Source organism: Etheostoma cragini, chromosome 3 (assembly GCF_013103735.1).
Source record: "Etheostoma cragini isolate CJK2018 chromosome 3, CSU_Ecrag_1.0, whole genome shotgun sequence".
Lineage (NCBI taxonomy): Eukaryota > Metazoa > Chordata > Actinopteri > Perciformes > Percidae > Etheostoma > Etheostoma cragini.
Genome location: NC_048409.1, coordinates 10,298,951 through 10,316,886, shown reverse-complemented (window position 1 = coordinate 10,316,886; position 17,936 = coordinate 10,298,951). Strand labels below are relative to the sequence as shown.

Below are 17,936 nucleotides of genomic sequence, written 5' to 3'. Positions count from 1 at the left end.
CAGAATAATGTTCTTCACAGTTGGGTGTTCTGCTATGATAGCTGGGATTTTTTGGGTAAAGTCAGACACCATGTCTTTAGGAAAACAAAGTATTTTGGTGTTTTTACTGTTTTTTAAATCTTTTACAGCAGAGTCACCCACAATCAGGGTTTGAGGCCCAGTTGTTAGCTTTTTACTTTTTGAATTGCTCTCAGTCCTTACCCTGCTGTGTGGCGATGAAACGCAGTCCCGGTCATCAGATGACTGTCCAGCGTCTTGCAGCAGAGGAGCAAATCTGTTATCCAATTGCACACCAGGTTGTTGGGGGGGCATTTTGTTGCTTATTTTCCCTTTTGCAGCTGTCCACGGCTGTGTCCTACTAGGTACAGGGGTTGAAGAGGCGCTCTGCCCGGAAGATAATGCAGGCCAGCCGGTCATATCACAAATCTCAGGGCGCTGTGCTCTGCCCGTTAGTCGTCCTCCCATTTCCCAGGAAAATGATTTAGTCTTAGGTGCCGCACCACAAGAGTTCCAGGGAGGACTGCCACTTGTTGATTCGTTACCCGTTCTACAGCCCTCCTGTTTCTTTGTAGCTTTGTTGGTGCTAATTAGCCGTGTGTTAGCATGCTTCCCACTGCAGCTAGTCATAACCGTCCCACTGGAACTCAGCCTAAGCTAACTGCCAAGAAACAAGCCTTGTTGAAGTCAAGCACTCCAGTAAATAACTTCAATCTTCCCAAAGGATTAGTGGTTACTATGAGTACTGCTCAGATCAAAATTGAAGGAGAGGAGGTCAGTTGTTTATTAGACACAGGCTACCAAGTCACCACTGTACCCCACTCATTTTACCAAAGTCATCTGTCAAAGCATGAAATAAAACCACTCTTTAAACTGCTAGAAGTCAAAGGAGCCAATGGTCAATCCGTACCCTACCTTGGATACATTGAGCTAAATGTCACTTTCCCCAAAGAGTTCCTTGGAGCCGAAGCTGATGTGCCAACCCTTGCACTTGTAATTCCAGATATTCGTGCAGTTTCGAAGTCCCTTGTGTTAATTGGGACTAACACACTGGATGTACTGTATGAGACCTTTTGTGAGACCACTGCTGAAAAGCAGCTGCCAACGTCCCACGGCTACCATGCAGTATTGAAAGTCCTTAAACTGAGACACCAACAAAGTAGAGATAGTAGCATGGGATGGGTTACTTTGCATGGCAAAGATCCCCACCTTGTTCCAGCCGGTCAGACAGTGGTGCTTGATGGTTCTGTCACTGTGACTGGCTTAATGACTGAGAAATCTGCTGTGCTAGAACATCCGTCTGTATCTTCTCTACCAAGTGGATTGCTTGTGAAGACTTGTCTCATTGACTTACCTGCTAGAGCACCCTATAAGATCCCAGTGGTACTCACCAATGAAACTGGACATGATGTCATCATTCCCCAGAAAGGTGTCATTGGGGAGATTAGTGCCTTCCAGAGAGTCCTTTCACAGGAACATACTGTGAATACCCAGAGATCCAGCACTAATCTAGATCCTAACTTGAGCTTCAACTTTGACGGCTCACCAATCGATGCAGAGTGAAAAGAGAGAATCGTGCAGAAGTTCCAAGGCATGCCTGAGGTCTTTGCACAGAATGACCTTGACTTTGGGAGGACTGATAAAGTTAGACACCAGATTAAACTTTCTGATGAAACACCTTTCAGACACAGAGCAAGACCAATCCATCCTAACGACCTGGAGGCAGTCCGTAAGCACCTGCAAGAGTTACAACAAGCTGGAGTTATTCGTGAGTCATCCTCAGCCTTTTCTTCTCCTATCGTGGTAGTGAGGAAAAAGAATGGGGATGTCCGCCTCTGTGTCGATTACAGGAAGCTTAACCTCCAGACAACCTCTTCAGAGACACTTGAAAATATATGATTTTCTCGCCTAAATTTGTACCCTTAAAAAAGTGCTGCAGTTTCCACATGCTTTGGTCCTCTGGGATGCCCCTGAGTTAATTGGGAAGTTAACACTCTCAACTTGTTGTTTCTAGTGCAATTGTGACACTAGGCCTTACTGACACAGAGCTACAGAGGTTAGAACACAGAATTTCTATTTCCGTCCAAGTAAATCATCTGAAAAATTAATAAAAAGCACTACTGTAAGCATATTACATGGGCTATATACTAAAACAGCACTCTAGCCACATGTCTCAACTTAGAACAGAAAAAATCCAGAAAAAAATTACTTATAAAATGGATTTTATATGAATGTATTTCTACAGATATGTCTGTGCGTTTATCTTATTTCTTATTTCTAAAAAAGCCAAAAAAGTGCTAAATACAAAACTTCTGAAATACAAAAACACATCCACATCACTCACAGATATGTCTGAAAGAAGTACATACATAGATTTATAGAAATAAGTAATCATAATTTCATGAAATGGTGAAATGCCATCAGAAGGCCCTATTTTTGCTTTCAGACAGCTAAAGGGATCACAGGAATATTTATTTCTGGCCATGTCTGGTACCATTCAACTCGTCTTCTTATTGGCTACACAGGGATGCCAGTTTTATGACCTCTTCTTATAAGTGGTCGGATCTACGATCCATCTTTCCCACGTGGACCCAATGTGGACTGTGCAATATCATTGGCTTAGCTTGAGGGTATCTCTTGATAAGCTGATGCTATTGGCTGGGAACAAGATTCATTGCAATCTGCAGAAGCCACAGATTGTAATGGTGTGTCGACCTTCTTTTTAGCCCGCACAGGGAAAAGGTTACAAGCTATAAAAAGATTTCTGAACGTCGAAACTTGGCCAGAAACTACAAGATTGTGAGGGGACCAGCTAATTATGGATTACAAGGCTTGGATATTCTAATTCCTTGGAGTGTTTGCGATTTAGGAAATTAACGTTTATGAATATCTTTCACCGCTGTGGATAAAGACACGAGGACAAAGCACGCTTGATTTAGACAGAAACGGTGCAGTGTTTCTTAACTTCATAACGTGTTTATAACCGCTGTAAGTCACCTTATGCTTTGTGCGGGGGCTTGATGGAATCACAAGACTTTAAGCTTTCTAATGATGTGCTGCATGACCGTGTTGGTGACGATTTAATGCTTGCAATTCATAAGCAAACAATTCATGAAAACATGTTGTGGAAAAACAGGTACCGTTTGGGGAACCGTGCTCTCAGAGAGGGATGCTTACGCGCTCCCCAATCTGGAAGAGACCTTTGCCACCTTGCACGGATCCAAATGGTTCTCAGTTCTCAACCTGAAGTCTGGTTATTACCAGATTGAGGTTGAAGAGTCAGACAAACCTAAGACCGCTTTTGTCTGCCCCATGGGGTTCTGGGAGTTCAATCGCATGCCACAGGGCATTACAAACACCCCTAGCACCTTCCAGCGGCTTATGGAAAAGTGCATGGGTGACATGAATCTTAAAGAGGTCATCGTTTTCCTTGACGATATCATTGTGTTCTCCAAGACACTCGAAGAACATGAGACTAGGTTGATGAAAGTCTTAAACCACTTGAAAGAGTACGGGCTGAAACTTTCACCAGAGAAATGCAAGTTTTTCCAGAACTCAGTGAAATACTTAGGCCATATAGTGTCTCAGAATGGAGTTGAGACTGATCCTGACAAGGTGGTAGCCCTTAAAACCTGGCCAGTACCTCGTGACCTGAAGCAACTGAGGACTTTCCTGGGCACATCAGGGTACTATAGACGATTTATTAAAGGTTACTCAAGCATTGTGAAGCCTCTCACGGACCTCACCGCAGGATATCCCCCTCTGCGTAAGAGTACTAAACCAAAGACAAAGCCACAGCAATACCACGATCCCAAGAACCCATTCGGTGAGCGCTGGACGCCTGACTGTGAGCACGCTTTTAAAACAATTATAGAGAAGCTCACAACTGCTCCCGTTTTGGGCTTTGCTAACCCCAAGTTGCATTACACTCTCCACACTGACGCCAGTACAACAGGCTTAGGGGCAGCCCTATATCACAAACAACAGGGCCAAATGAGAGTCATTGCTTATGCTAGCAGAGGCTTGTCCAGGAGTAAGTCACGTTATCCAGCTCACAAGCTAGAGTTTCTTGCCTTAAAGTGGGCAGTGACCGAGAAATTTAGTGACTATTTGTATGGCACCCAGTTCACTGTAGTCACCAACAGTAACCCTCTGACCACAGCCAAGATGGATGCCATGAGCTATAGGTTAGGGTGACCAGACGTCCCCGGTTTCCGGGGACAGTCCCCGATTTTGGCGACCTGTCCCCGGCTGGATCTGTCCCCGGAAATGTCCCCGGTTTTCACTGTGACTGACAGACCCGAAATTGCAATGAAAGAAAGAAAATACTGACCAAACGTAGCCGATGGTCGGACACCCAACACCCGCAGGCTGAAGGCAGCCAGAGCCAGCGCTGCTCAGAGAGGTTTTAGAAGCCGTGTTTTACGATGCTAAAATCTCTGATTATTTACATGGAGTCTGGTGGGCTTAGCGAACGCAATTTTGCGGACTTTTAAGTTTTAAAAAGGATCTTAATCTTTAACAGAAAGGTCGACTTCCTTACAAATCTCTTCCATAATGTTGTCAGACACTTAGAATATTAATCTGAGCCTGTCAGCAGCAAAACGAGCACTTTTATGAACGTAAATAAAAGCTGGACAATTATCCTATTAACTTCCATTGCTGCTTGTTTCTGCCGACTGGAGCGATCTCGTTTAATACTGCGACATGTCAGAGGAAAATATGTCCTCAATAGTTTTTATTGTATCTGATTCTCAAGGAGCTGTTGCAGAAACAAGCCTTGAGCAATAAAGCAAAAGCTGTCAGTAGTTCAGTAAACATTACAACATTATGAAATAATGAGACTTTCTATCTTGAAATATTAAGACTTTCAATCTTGAAATATTAGGACTTTTTATCTTGAAGTATCAGTATTTTTTTATCTTGAAATATTAGGACTTTTTATCTTGAAGTATTAGTATTTTTTTATCTTTAAATATTAGGACTTTCTATCTTGAAACATTCCCCTCTGAGGTGGAGTGGAGTGGAGTGGAGTAGGAAGTAGCAGCAGGGGTGGATCAGACCTTGGGGGCTCAGCCCCTAATGAGAACAGCTCTAGGTCTAATGTCCCCGTTTTAAGTTTTACTAAAGTAAAAACATTACTTATTTTGGAGGTTAATACGCTTCGGAGCTGAAAATGTCCCCGGATTTTGTCTGAGAAATCTGGTCACCTTACTATAGGTGGCTTGCAGCCTTATCCACCTTCAACTTCAAACTTCTGTATCGAGCAGGGAAGTTAAACTCAGATGCCGATGGTCTTTCCAGACGACCACATGGAGGACTTATCACTGATACCATATCCCAAAAAGAGCAAGATCGCATCCGTAAGTTTACACAAACCCACTTGACTGAATCCGAAACCCACCTTGGTCTGGATGTAGTGAGTGCTATCTGTGAAAAACATCTGGTTTGCAAACCAGCAGATGACAACCTTGACAGTAATGCTTCCTTGACATTGGTGCAATCATTAGCAATATCTGCTAAAGCATTACCTGAGGGGTTTGTGAATGAAGATCAATGTGGTGGTCTTCCTGTAGTTCCGTCCTTGTCAGCAGAGCAAATTAGAGATCAACAGCGTGTAGATCCCTGTATCAGAGAAGTGATAGCTCAGCTTGAAACTGGCGAGAAGATACCTCCAACAGTCCGGACGGAGCTCCCTGACATCCAATTGCTGCTCAGAGAGTTGAGTCACCTCGAACTACATGATGAAATTCTCTACAGAACCCGCCACGAAGGCGCTCAAAAGACAAATTTTTGCTGACAAATGGTAGACGAATATCCATGTGGTAGTGCAGCAAGCTGGAGATCTTCCTGTGTATACCATCCGGCCAGAGAACAAGGAGGACTGTTCTCCCTTGAGAACAGTCCATTGTGACCTCCTACTTCCGTGCGGGTTCCTTCCTGCTTCTGCAGAGCTAGCGCAACCGGCAAAACCAACACCATGAAAACACAGGACGCGACAATCTAAGGCTCTCAACCCTGAGGAAGATATACTTGCCTACTCTGATGCAGAGGATGATATCGTTAACTCGCCCTCAGCCCCACCTACAAGAGAGACATACAAATTCACTAAAAGGTATGAGATTCCGAGACCCAGACATGTTCCCAATGAAATCCCACCTGTTGATCAGACTGTGGGTGGTGTTAACTTGCCTGTTGCCTATACAATGAGTGATGCAGACTCACAAGTAGATAGTCCAGAAGATGCAAGTAACTTACATGAATGTAACCAGCTACTCAAAGGCTGATCACTTTTATAAGAATAGCCAATAAATTTACCTGACAATAAGAGAAATTTAAGCTATCCAGATGTTAGGAATTGGGCCAGATCAGAAGATTATAGGTTTGCTCGCTGAAGCCAATGGGTTGAATTACCACAGTGAAATAACACACACATCACAGGAGAAAGATAAAGATAATTTGTTTATTAGTCCCCAATGGGGAAATTACTGCACTACACTCTGTGTACACACTTTTTTTTTTTTTTTTGTTAGTACTCACACACAGGCCTGAAATACACACACATGCTCAGGACCTATACATGCACTATACATGGAGAGATGTCAGAGTTAGTGGGCTGCCAGCTGAACCAGCGCCCTGAGCGGTCGGGGGGGTGCAGTGCCTTGCTCAAGGGCACCTGGCAGTGCCCAGGAGGTGAACTGGCATCTCTCCAGCCACCAATCCACGCTCCCAACTTTTTGGGTCCATACTGAGCTACTGCCAACCTCTTGGCTACAACCGGCTCTACATCAAGTGGGCTTGGCTCGCCATCCAGTTTCTCTACGCTCAGCTGGGTTTCTCTGTAGCTTGCTTGTTGCTTCAGCTACAACCTTCGGGAGGTTTACTCGTTTGGTTACTTTCCAAACTTGGGTTATTCAATTAATGTAGGCTAATCATTTACGTCCCGCAGGCTGCCATCACGTTAATTATTACAGATTGTCTGTTGATCATGTTACAGTTTTATTTAGTTATAACTTTACACTTGTTTTATGGATAAAACTGTAACATGATCAACAGCCAATCTGTAATAATTAACGTGAAGGCAGCCTGCGGGACGTAAATGATTAGCCTACATTAATTGACTACCACAAGTTTGGAAAGTAACCAAATTCTCATTCTTCTTCTCATAACTAACAACAGTCAGAGTAAACCTCCTGGAGCAGCTGCCGGTGTTTGTTGTCAACTCTCACTCACGTGCGGCCGCGCGCAGCAGATACTACGTGTTAAGGTAGGCAGGTTATAGGTAACGGAAGGTAATAACGGCAAGCTCAGCCGACGCTTCCTAAAAATAAACATTGTTCACAAGTCCCGCACCTCGAGTCGGAGTCGGAGTCAGGTCTGAAGTCACTGTGTGTGCAACATAACGTTACTTTCTATGCATTCTTGATTAGTTCCATAACTTTGTAATTTAACAAAAGCTAGCAAGGGTTTGCCTTTCTCCTGTGTCATTCTTGTGAATTGGTAACGTTACACACACTGGTTCTATTGGCATCACATGTAATGTACATGTAACATGTACACTCACCTTATGTCATTCTCTGCCATCCGACAATGAACTGTTGTTTCGCTGACTCCCAAAAGCCTTGCAATGGCACCAACAGGCAAACCCGCATGTAAAAGTCCTTCCACAGCGTCCACAGGCAGCATATAATAGGGGCAACCAGCTATCCCAGGTGTGTGATTAACGTTAGCGACCGAGTTAAGAAGATAGGCCGCTTCCTCCAGATTGTGAAAAACTACACTGTCGACATCTGTGTCCATGTGTGCCGCTAACTGAAACACGTTCTGTCAAAGCTTCTAAACGAAAAATGATAAAGTCAATACATATAACATCAGCATTGTTTTCAAAAACAGTTGCTAAATGCCTCAGCTCACTGACAACTTCATCGTAGGTAGCCATCTTTGTTGTGACTGTGGCCGGTGGCATGTAGATTTGACCGATGCAAAAAAATGCTAACCAACCAATGGGCAGAAGTTGACCCCTTAAGACCAGCCCCTCCTCATTTGCATAATGAGGCTGGAATGCATGAAGCAATGTAAAGATGACAGGCAGAAATAAATACCAGGGGTGAAAATAAATAGGGTAGAAAATGCAACGGAAGAATAAAACAGACACAAATTTTAAACACACACAAAAATAAATACATTTAAAAAATAAGTAATTAATAAATAAAGTTAAAGATTATAACGGACAATAAATAAATAAGGTAATTATTACAAAGGTGAATAAATAAAGAAGCTAATTAAAAGAGATATATACATTTATGTCTCACTGTATACTTTAATTTCTACCTACATTTATTTATTTATTGTATTTTTGGGGGCAATTAATTGTATGCTTATTTATTTATTGAGCATTTATTTATTTCTGTATATATTTTTAAATATGGTAGACCTGGTCCTCCATAAAGGTGGTCATGTAGATGGAATAGAAAATAGGAAAAAAGGAACAAGGTGAGAAGAGACAAAGGCCAGTGTTCCTGTCTTTCAAAAAAGTGTTTATTTCATTTCAGAATGGAAGTAGAAGTATGTGGATCCAGAAAAGATGTTTTATTACTAATAGACACGTTTTTTTGATCGCTTGGTTTAACTTATATGAATAAAACATGTTTCATAACATATAATTGCATGTTAATGTCAACAATAAACTGTATGATCTTTTTTAGAAACTGACTTCTGATGGGATGTTTACTGTCAACCATTCAGCACATCACATTAACAATTGATTTCCCACATTTTAAAAACAGAGGCATAGAAACTTTTACTCAACGTATTTCTTTATTTAATGCATGATTGAAGTTTGTTCAATTTAAAAGCCAGCATCATGTACAAAGGGTCAAATAATAATAATTAAAAAAAAATTTGAATATGCAAAAACTATGTAACAGTATTTCACTGTATGGATGCGGTGGATGATTGTGTATAACACATATTGTAGTAATATATTGTTCACATTTAGTACTATTAAGATGTCTAATCACTGTTTGGGTCTGTGTTTGCAATTGCATTGTTTCAAATGTCAACTGTCGGTCTTAAAATTACAGCAGTTTAGTTTTAAAGCATTAAATCATATGCAAACATGGACAATACTCGTTTTCAAATGAAAAATAATTTTGCTCTGTACTGTAACATAAAACTACTTTTGAATTCATATTGTTTAAAGCCTGAGTATCTGTGATGCATCAGGCATTTTTTTCCCATCCTACAGTAATACCATAGTAATTCAATAAAAGGAGTCCTCAATAAAATTAAGATAGATATCTACTTGACTGTCTGCTTCACAATTGATTAAAATGGCATAAAAAAGCCTTTGCTACCATATTATGTTAGGGTGTCATTACTATTTTGGTACCCCCTTCCCCATCATATTGTTTTTGGTATTCTTCTCAGGTTTCAGTAAGATAATATAACATTTTGGAATGAAAATACAAAAGAGCAGTCCAAAACTGGAGGCCAGAATAGCAAATATCTCCACAGCAACGCTGAACTTTCCAGGAGAGCTGACATACGCTGGGATAAAAGTGATCCATACAGCGCAGAATATCAGCATGCTAAAGGTGATAAATTTGGCTTCATTGAAATTATCAGGCAGTTTCCGGGCCAGAAAAGCAAGAATGAAACATAACATGGCCAGAAGTCCTATGTACCCAAGTACAGCCCAAAAACCTACAGCTGAGCCCAGAGCACACTCTAAAATGATTTTGTCCTTAGATTGATCAAAATTCTTAAATGGAAAAGGAGGAGAAATTGTTAACCAGAGGATTCATATGATAACTTGTATAACAGTGAAGCCCACAACAGTGAGTTTCTGCTGTGCTGGCCCAAACCATTTCATAACATTACGACCTGGAAGTGTGGCCCTGAAGGCCATTAACACCACTATAGTTTTCCCCAGAACACAAGAGATACAGAGAACAAAGGTGATGCCAAATGCTTTGTGTCGCAGCATGCAGGACCACTCAGAGGGCCGGCCTATGAAGGTCAGAGAACACAGGAAACACAGAGTCAAGGAGAAGAGCAGCAGGAAGCTCAGCTCAGAGTTGTTGGCCCGGACAATAGGAGTTTTCCTGTATCTGAAGAAAATGAATGCCACAACAGCAGTGATGCATGTTCCAAATAAGGATGCTGCAGTGAGCAGCGCTCCCATAATCTCTTCATATGATAGAAACTCTGCCTCCTTCTTCACACAAGCATCTCTTCTCTCATTTGACCAGAACTCAGGGTGGCATCGCACACAAGTGATGGAATCTGAAAAAATAGCAGTTATTAGACTTTCCCAATACATTTGTCTTTTGTTTTATTTTTTATGTAAATGTATTTTTTGCGACGCATACGAAACAGACTACATTATTACCAGATAATTGATGGCCTTACAACATGGTATCATCATAAAATGATTTGGATTTTACAAGATACAGTAAGTAATACCTTAGTATTACTTACTATTAGGGCCAGAGAGCCGACAGTGACAAAGGCCCCATTCAAACTGAGAGAATTACTATTCTTCAGGAAAATTAATCGCCTTTTGGAAGGGCTAACATACTCCAAAACTCACCAAAATTGGCGGTCCCATCAAGTCTGGTGAAATTGTACGTATTTTAAGGGTTTCTGGAACAGGTGCACAAAAATGGCTTTCTAGTGCCCTCTACAAAATGTAATAATTGACCCCATGCAGTATGTTTAATTAAGACTCATAAATAGTAGTGCACATATGAACCATGTTAAGATATACATTAAAGCTTATTGTAGCAATACCCTAAACCCAACAGGAAGTCAGCCATTGTTAGCCATTTTGACATGTCGTACTTTGACAAACTCCTTCTAGATATTTCATCGGCTCAACTCCAAATTTGGTCTGTGCCATCTAAAGACGTTAAAGATGAAAATGTATTAAAAGAAAAACTTTTCATCATAGGGCATGGCCGTGGCGGGGCGGTCATTTTGTGAGTTTCCCCATTGAAGCAGGAAGTGGACGTAACTTAAGTGTACATTGTCCAATTAGCTCAAAAATTTCCAGTATTTATCAGAGTCCAACTCTGAGGACATATACAGGCTCAAAATTGGTCTGTATTATCTCAAATTCTCAAAGAGGAATACTTATTAAAAGAAAAACATTTCTGGTCAAAAAATCGGCATCCGTCAGTGACCCCGATGTGAGCAGAGAAACGAGGGCTCCTCGTTTTTAGGGCTGGTGCACAAACACATTTTCATCAACTCTCAATGCATTTATTGCAGATTCAGAGAGAGAGATGTCCAAACCTCAAAAGCTGAGTCCAAAGCTATCTGCATGCTCCGTTACCACTGAGTAAATACTGTAGGCATTTTATGTAATTTGAGTGAGCTGACCCTTTATTGACATTTGTATGACATTTTATCAATAATACTACACCTGTCATGTTGCTCATTTCTCCCTCTGCACATCTTAAACAGTCATAGCAGCAAACAGGCTTTCCTTTCTGGAGAACCTTACGAGTTCCGGGAGGACATTTCTCACTACAAAGTGACAAAGGAACCTGCATGAAAAAAACAACTATGAGAAAATGTATAAGTATTCACAGGATGTTGTCTTTACAAGCTTCTTTTGGAATTTATTGCATAAAAACCAAGCATTATGATACAATAACCATAACTAAGAACTAATACAACTGTAGCTATTGACATAAACTGTTAACATTTACAATGACACAATTTGACTTACTTGTTTTGTGTTCTGTGCCCAAATTAAAGACTTATTTTGCAGATGCAGTTGTTTCTCTGCAGGTAAAGATGCATCATGAAGACCAACTGTGACAAAGTCCACAATGCCATGTTCTGTTGGCTGCCAGTTTATAATTTCATACTTTGCTGCTCGGTCTCCATTCTCATTAAAGTAAACATCATCTCCTTCCTTAGTTGTGAACTTAATGTTTTTTATGTGCTGTAAAATCTAAGAAGACATATATTCATATCATTATCTGACAAAGATGTAGGCCTATTGGATCAACAGCATGATAAAAAGATGACAATAGTTTCTTTTTCAGAATTTGAACAATTGTTCCTGTTATTGTGACTTAGTTTAAAAACTATGTGAAATGTTGATGTGCTACTCACCGTAAATGGTTCTAGCTGCACCTTGTTGTTGCAGGTTTTGTTACAGCTTAGTATATCATGAAGGGCATGGGCCACAGCATACACTCCTTTATAAACATTGTAAAAGATAGGCATGAGCGACATATCAGTAAAGCTATGTTGTACTCCAGTTAGATCTTCATGGCCAGTACATTCTCTCTGATTCCCTGCTGAAGATTTGGACTGTTTGAACTTACAGTAAAATAATGTCTCCCAAAACTCTGGAAAAATGTCATTAGTAGATGAATTGAGCGGCTTCACATCCAACATGAACTCTCTCATTCCACTGACATGTGCTTTAGGGATGGATAGACCTATGGCACCATCCAGCATGTGATGCCTATCCATGGCTGCAGTTTGGAAATCAGAGATCCAGACCTCAGTGCCTACCCACTGGTACCCAGTCAGGTTGTGTAGAATCAACTGTTGTACTAACGCAATAATATCAGTGGGGGAGAGGAAAGTGACAATCACCTTGGAAGTGGAAGCCTTGATAATGTCAATAATCCTTTTAATTTTGTCTAGTGGATTTGTTTTAGAGAATGTTATAGAGTACTCTATACAGATGCCCAGATGCTGGGCAGCTTCTGAAAATATGGCCATGCCATTGTTGCCATAACCATCATTTGTTCTAATAGCTCCAACCCAAGTCCAACTGAAGTCCTTGACCAACTGGGCCAGGGCTCTACTTTGATAATAGTCACTGGGTACTGTTCTTAGAAAGGAAGGGTACTTAGTTTTATCACTCAGACAAGCACAAGTAGCAAAGTGGCTGATCTAAAAGAAAAAGAAAGAAACAAATTCTAAGATAGAGATGCATAATATGAGACTTTAATTCAGCAAATACAATTATTTTAAATCCCCTTTTTCTATGTCCAGCTGAATTGAATTATAGTAATATTTCTTTCACAAATATAATTTTATTTTTCCAATCTTACCATTGGGATATGAAAGGGTCCAATGAGAGTAGCCATAGCCATGCAAGGAGAGGAAGAGACTTCTCCTATTATGGCCTGAAGTTGTGCAGGTCTGGTACATTTTGCCGCGGAGAGTGCAGATAATATCTCATTACCATTGGCCAAGGCCAGTGCAACCCTCACACTTCTGGCAATGGAGCCACAGGAATTATAGATTTTATAGCCAAGAGAAATACCAGGCAGTAGGGCTGTACTGTTATTAATCTCCTCTATGGCAAAAAGCATAGCCAGGGCAAACTGGAAACCTCTGAAATTCAAACTGGATACACATCGTTGCAATAATAAATAATAGTTAACATTTTTCAATGAAATAGAAGCAATGGCATAATAAATTCAGGTATTTTCTTTTAATAGAAAAAAATGAATATTTCTTACTTTAAAAGTTTGAATTTCTTTGTCATTCAATTTAGATCTAAATAGATTCATACTGTATAATTTACCTGGTGCATTCCAGTGGCAATGGCTTTTGCCTGTAGGTGTCCTGTCCGACTTTCCAGCTGTTGTGGAAAGAGAAGATTCCCCCCAACATAATGTCCCCATTCGTAGATAGCTGGGGGTTCTCAGGATCCAGTCTCAGGCTGCACAAAGACTCCTCAGCCTGAGAAAAAGAAACCACCAGCAACAGCTGTAAGAGTGCCCAACCCTGCTCTGGCCACATCTGGGTGGATGTCACACTGTCTAAGAGAGCTAAATCACTGGGTGGCATCACATTCATTTAAATCAAAAGCTTGCACTGGTATTTATACATTTTGAAGCAACATGGGAAATACTTCTAGGACAGTGATGTTGTATCTCTGTAGCTGGAAGCAAACAGCAAAAGGGTTTTGGGCCTTTGCAAACATGGCAGGTTAAAAAACAAATCTCAAACCTTCTGTACACCAAAGGTCAGGCCTATTTCCAAGTTTCCTTTCACAGCCATTGCCATAGGCCCCAATCATATCTTTATCTATGGTTGTACAGGACAGTGCAGGAGGGTGGAATGAGGAAAAAAGAAAAAAAAACAGGGACAAACAGGGCAGGCCAACAGAAAACTCAGATAGAAAAAAGTAAACAAAACAAATACTGCCATAACAGTACCCCCTCCTCAACGGATGCCCCAAGCCCCTTTAAAAGTCATCTAGGATTGTCTTGTCAATGATCTGGCTGGCAGGAATCCAAAACTTTTCCTCCAGTCCGTAGCCGGCCCAGTTCACTAGGTGCCGGTAACCCCAACCTCTACATCGCACATCCAGGAGGCGGTGTACCGTATAGGCTGGGTTGCCGTTGATGATTTGTGGAGGGGGAGGTGCTGCCACTAAGATGGAGAGAGGACTGGTGTAGACCAGCTTGAGCCGAGAAAAGTGGAAGACCGGGTAGATCTTGAGCTCGTCCCTGGTGGCGATCGGGCAGGCATTTAATGCGGGAAGCAGTGCGTGGAAGTGCTGCCCTGCCCTCCCTCTACACTCGTCAACACCTCCGAAGGTGTGCCTGGACCGATGGAACTGTCACCTCCTCTTCCATGGCAAGGAAAAGCGGAGGCTGGAACCCCATAGCGCACATAAATGGTGACATCCCAGTGGCCGCGCTGGGATGGGAGTTGCGCATGTACTCGACCCAAGGAAGGTGGAGACTCCACATGGAAGGGATACAGTACGTCACACCTATGAGCTGCTCCCAGATCCTGGTTGGCCTGCTTGGTCTGTCCAATGGTCTGAGGATGTTGACCTGAGGAGGAGCCTGAGGACGTTGGTGCCCGGTGACAAAGTCCAGGGCGATGTAGGACCAGGGCCGACAGGGGACCCGAAGGAGGTCGATACAGACCGGCAGGTGGCTGATGGGATGGCTTGACATGTACGCACACCTCGCAAGCGGACTCCACTTCCAAGACCAGGGAGACGATGAGGCCGGAACTGGGAAGGATGAAAATCTGGATGGTTTTCCGGGTCATCGGGGGAATGGAGACGGGACAGGGTATCAGGCTTGGTGTTGCAGGATCCGGGGAAATAGGACAGGCTGAAATTGAACCGGACAACGAACAGGACCCACATAGCCTGCCGGGAATTAAGTCTCTGAGCGCTGTGGATGTATGAGAAGTTTTTGTGATCAGTCCAGTCTAAGAAGGGCTGTTGGGAGCCCTCCAACCAGTGCCTCCACTCCTCAAGAGCTAGGAGCTCCTGGTCCTCCATGCTGTAATTCCACTCAGTGGGGGTAAGGAGTTGGGAGAAGAAGGCACAAGGGTGGAGTTTCTGGTCAGAAGGGGAGCATAGAGACAGAGTGGCTCCAACGCCCATATCCGTGGTGTCCACCTCCACCACAAACTGAAGGGATGGGTCAGGGTCTGTGTGAATGGGGGCAGAGATGAAACAGGATTTGAGAAGGGAGAAGGCTTAAGCAGCTTCCAGAGACCAGACAAAGGAAACTGAAGGGGAGGTGAGATGTCTGAGAGGGGCGGACAAAGAGCTGTAATTGCAGATTAACCGGTGGTAAAATTTAAAAGCCCCCAAAAAGTTGAAATGGTTTTAATGAAGTGGGAATGGGCCAGTCAACAACCGTTCGAGGTGCAAGTAGATCAGTCCGTACGGAGTTGGGTTGGGAACCAAAGTGTCCCCATATGGACCAAAGTATGGATGGTCAAATTGTAGTTAAGGAGATGCCACTTCACCTCCTGGTCACTGTCCTTGAGCAAGGCACCCTACCCCCTAAGGGCGCTGGTCCAACACTGGCAGCCCAGTCACTCTGACATCTCTCCATTTGTGCATGATAACGTCCTGAGCATGTATGTGTATCTCATGCCTGTGTGTAGTGATTACTAACAGACAGAGTGTAAATTGTAATTTCCCCACTGGGGATCAATGAACAGTAAACAATTATTATTCAATCTTAATCGCACACACTCAACAACAAAACCCAGAAATTGCACAGACGGAAAACTAAACTTACATTTCTCAGTCTTGACGAACAGTCTGTTCTTCAGAATCTGCTGCACCACCAACTGGACGTGTTCTGTGTGTTGGACTGGGTCGCGGGAGAAGATTTTAATATTGCTAAGGTAGACGAACACAAACCAATATAAAAAGTCACGGAGTACATTGTTAACAAGGGCCTGGAAGACTGCTGGGCCAATAGTAAGACCAAAAGGCATGACAAGATACTAGTAGTGACCCAGCGGCATGTTAAACGCAGTCTTCCATTTGTCCCCCTCACGAATCCGCATGAGGTGGTAAGCATTTCCAAGATCAAGCTTAGTAAACACGGCGGATTGGGAGAGGGACTCGTAAACTGAATGCATCAAGGGAAGTGGATACTTATTCCTGAAATTCATAGTGTTAAGCCCCTGGTAGTCAATATATGGGCAAAGGGTGTTATCTTTTTTGGCCACTAAGAAGAAACCCGCGCCCAATGGTGACGAGGAAGGGCAGATAAAACGCGACAGGAGTGGAGATGACACTGTGGGGGGAGAAAGCAAAAGGAGGTAAGTACATGAAAACACAGAGAAACGCAATGATCAAGCGACGATGGTTTGAAGAGCTGGGATAGAAATACTGTTGATGATTGGAGATGGAAGACAGGTGTCAGTGTCGGGAGCAGGTGAATGTGGATGAGACTCAGTTGTGCGTGGTCAGCTGGCTTCAGCAGGAGAGAGATTGATGAAAAAATATAACAGCAGGAACAAAGAGTTCAGGCCAACAGAAAACTCAGATAGAAAAATAGTAAACAAAACAAATACTCACGGCCAGCCGGACCCCAACCATAACAATAAAACTTTGAAATTTTGGCAGAATTACCTTTTGCAAAGAAAGCAGTCAATTGATGAGCTCTTTCCATCTTCAGCCACTTCAATATTAACTTTGGTCTTGTTGCTTTGCCGTCTGCGTTATTGTTTTAATTATCTTTTTATATTCCTTGGCGACTCCGTTAAATGTCCGTGAATCCTCCCTCTTCAACAGGCTTTCAAATCTGCCGGCAGTCACAAATCATCCCCTTACCTACCCTGGCATTCATCACAGTGCCATTGAGTGTAAGAGTATGTTCCTCTTCAGCTAATGTATTTTGAAGATGGAGGTGCAACATGGCTGCCGCATTCGAGAGACTCGCTCATATGTATACTAAAAGATTCTGAATGTCAGCTTCTGCGCTTACCAGACTACTTCAATTAGTTGGGGGAAGAAATTGTACATGAAAGAGCACATACTTGTGATAGAACAAAGTTTTTCTGTTGCTCAAAAGCAACTCATCAAACGTTTGGCCACAATCTGGCCAAATATGGACTAAGCAGACAGTCATCGATAAGAATTAAGTTAACAATTACCAAGGACCTTTTCTAAATGTTGACCAAGGCTTCTTGAAGTCCCTTGCTGCTTCTGTAAATATTAACTCTAAATTTGTTGTATTTATCAGGTGGCAGTGTTTTGCAGTGTTTGTCTTCCGAACCCTTCACTGCAGCCTCCTCAGTTAGATGATCTCCATTCTGCTCCCAGGGCTGCTAGCCTCCAGCCTGCAAACCGGCCTGCCTGGCGATCTGGAAGATCTGGCAGGACAGGTCAATGAAAATGGGAGGTTGGCATTGATGAATCTGAGTCTACTGCACATAGTCTTTACCTCAACCCCATCAGAAAACATTGGTTTCAACTTTTGGTTTGGTTACAAAACAGAGCCAGGCAATATTGCCCAAAATTAGTAATGTAATAAATCTGACTGAATTGGAGGAAAGCCCTGCAGTCAAGTCTTCACAGAAGAATGTTGTAGCTACATAATGTGTTCATTAGGGGTGATCCGAGTATCCGGCTGAAACGAGTATCCGGTACGGATAAAGCACTTTTGCCGAGTACAAGTATT

The 17,936-nt window shown here is 42.4% G+C and overlaps 1 protein-coding gene across 1 annotated transcript; it reads right to left on the bottom strand.

Annotated features, from left to right (window-relative positions):
• Positions 1-9,376: 9,376 nt before the first annotated feature.
• Positions 9,377-13,665, bottom strand: LOC117942135 (extracellular calcium-sensing receptor-like). The gene is given in 6 exon segments (XM_034867461.1): positions 9,377-10,284; positions 11,426-11,549; positions 11,735-11,962; positions 12,127-12,921; positions 13,083-13,380; positions 13,562-13,665. Coding segments are annotated over 6 exon segments (2,442 nt in total). The 5' UTR covers positions 13,651-13,665.
• Between the last annotated feature and the right edge of the window lie 4,271 nt (positions 13,666-17,936).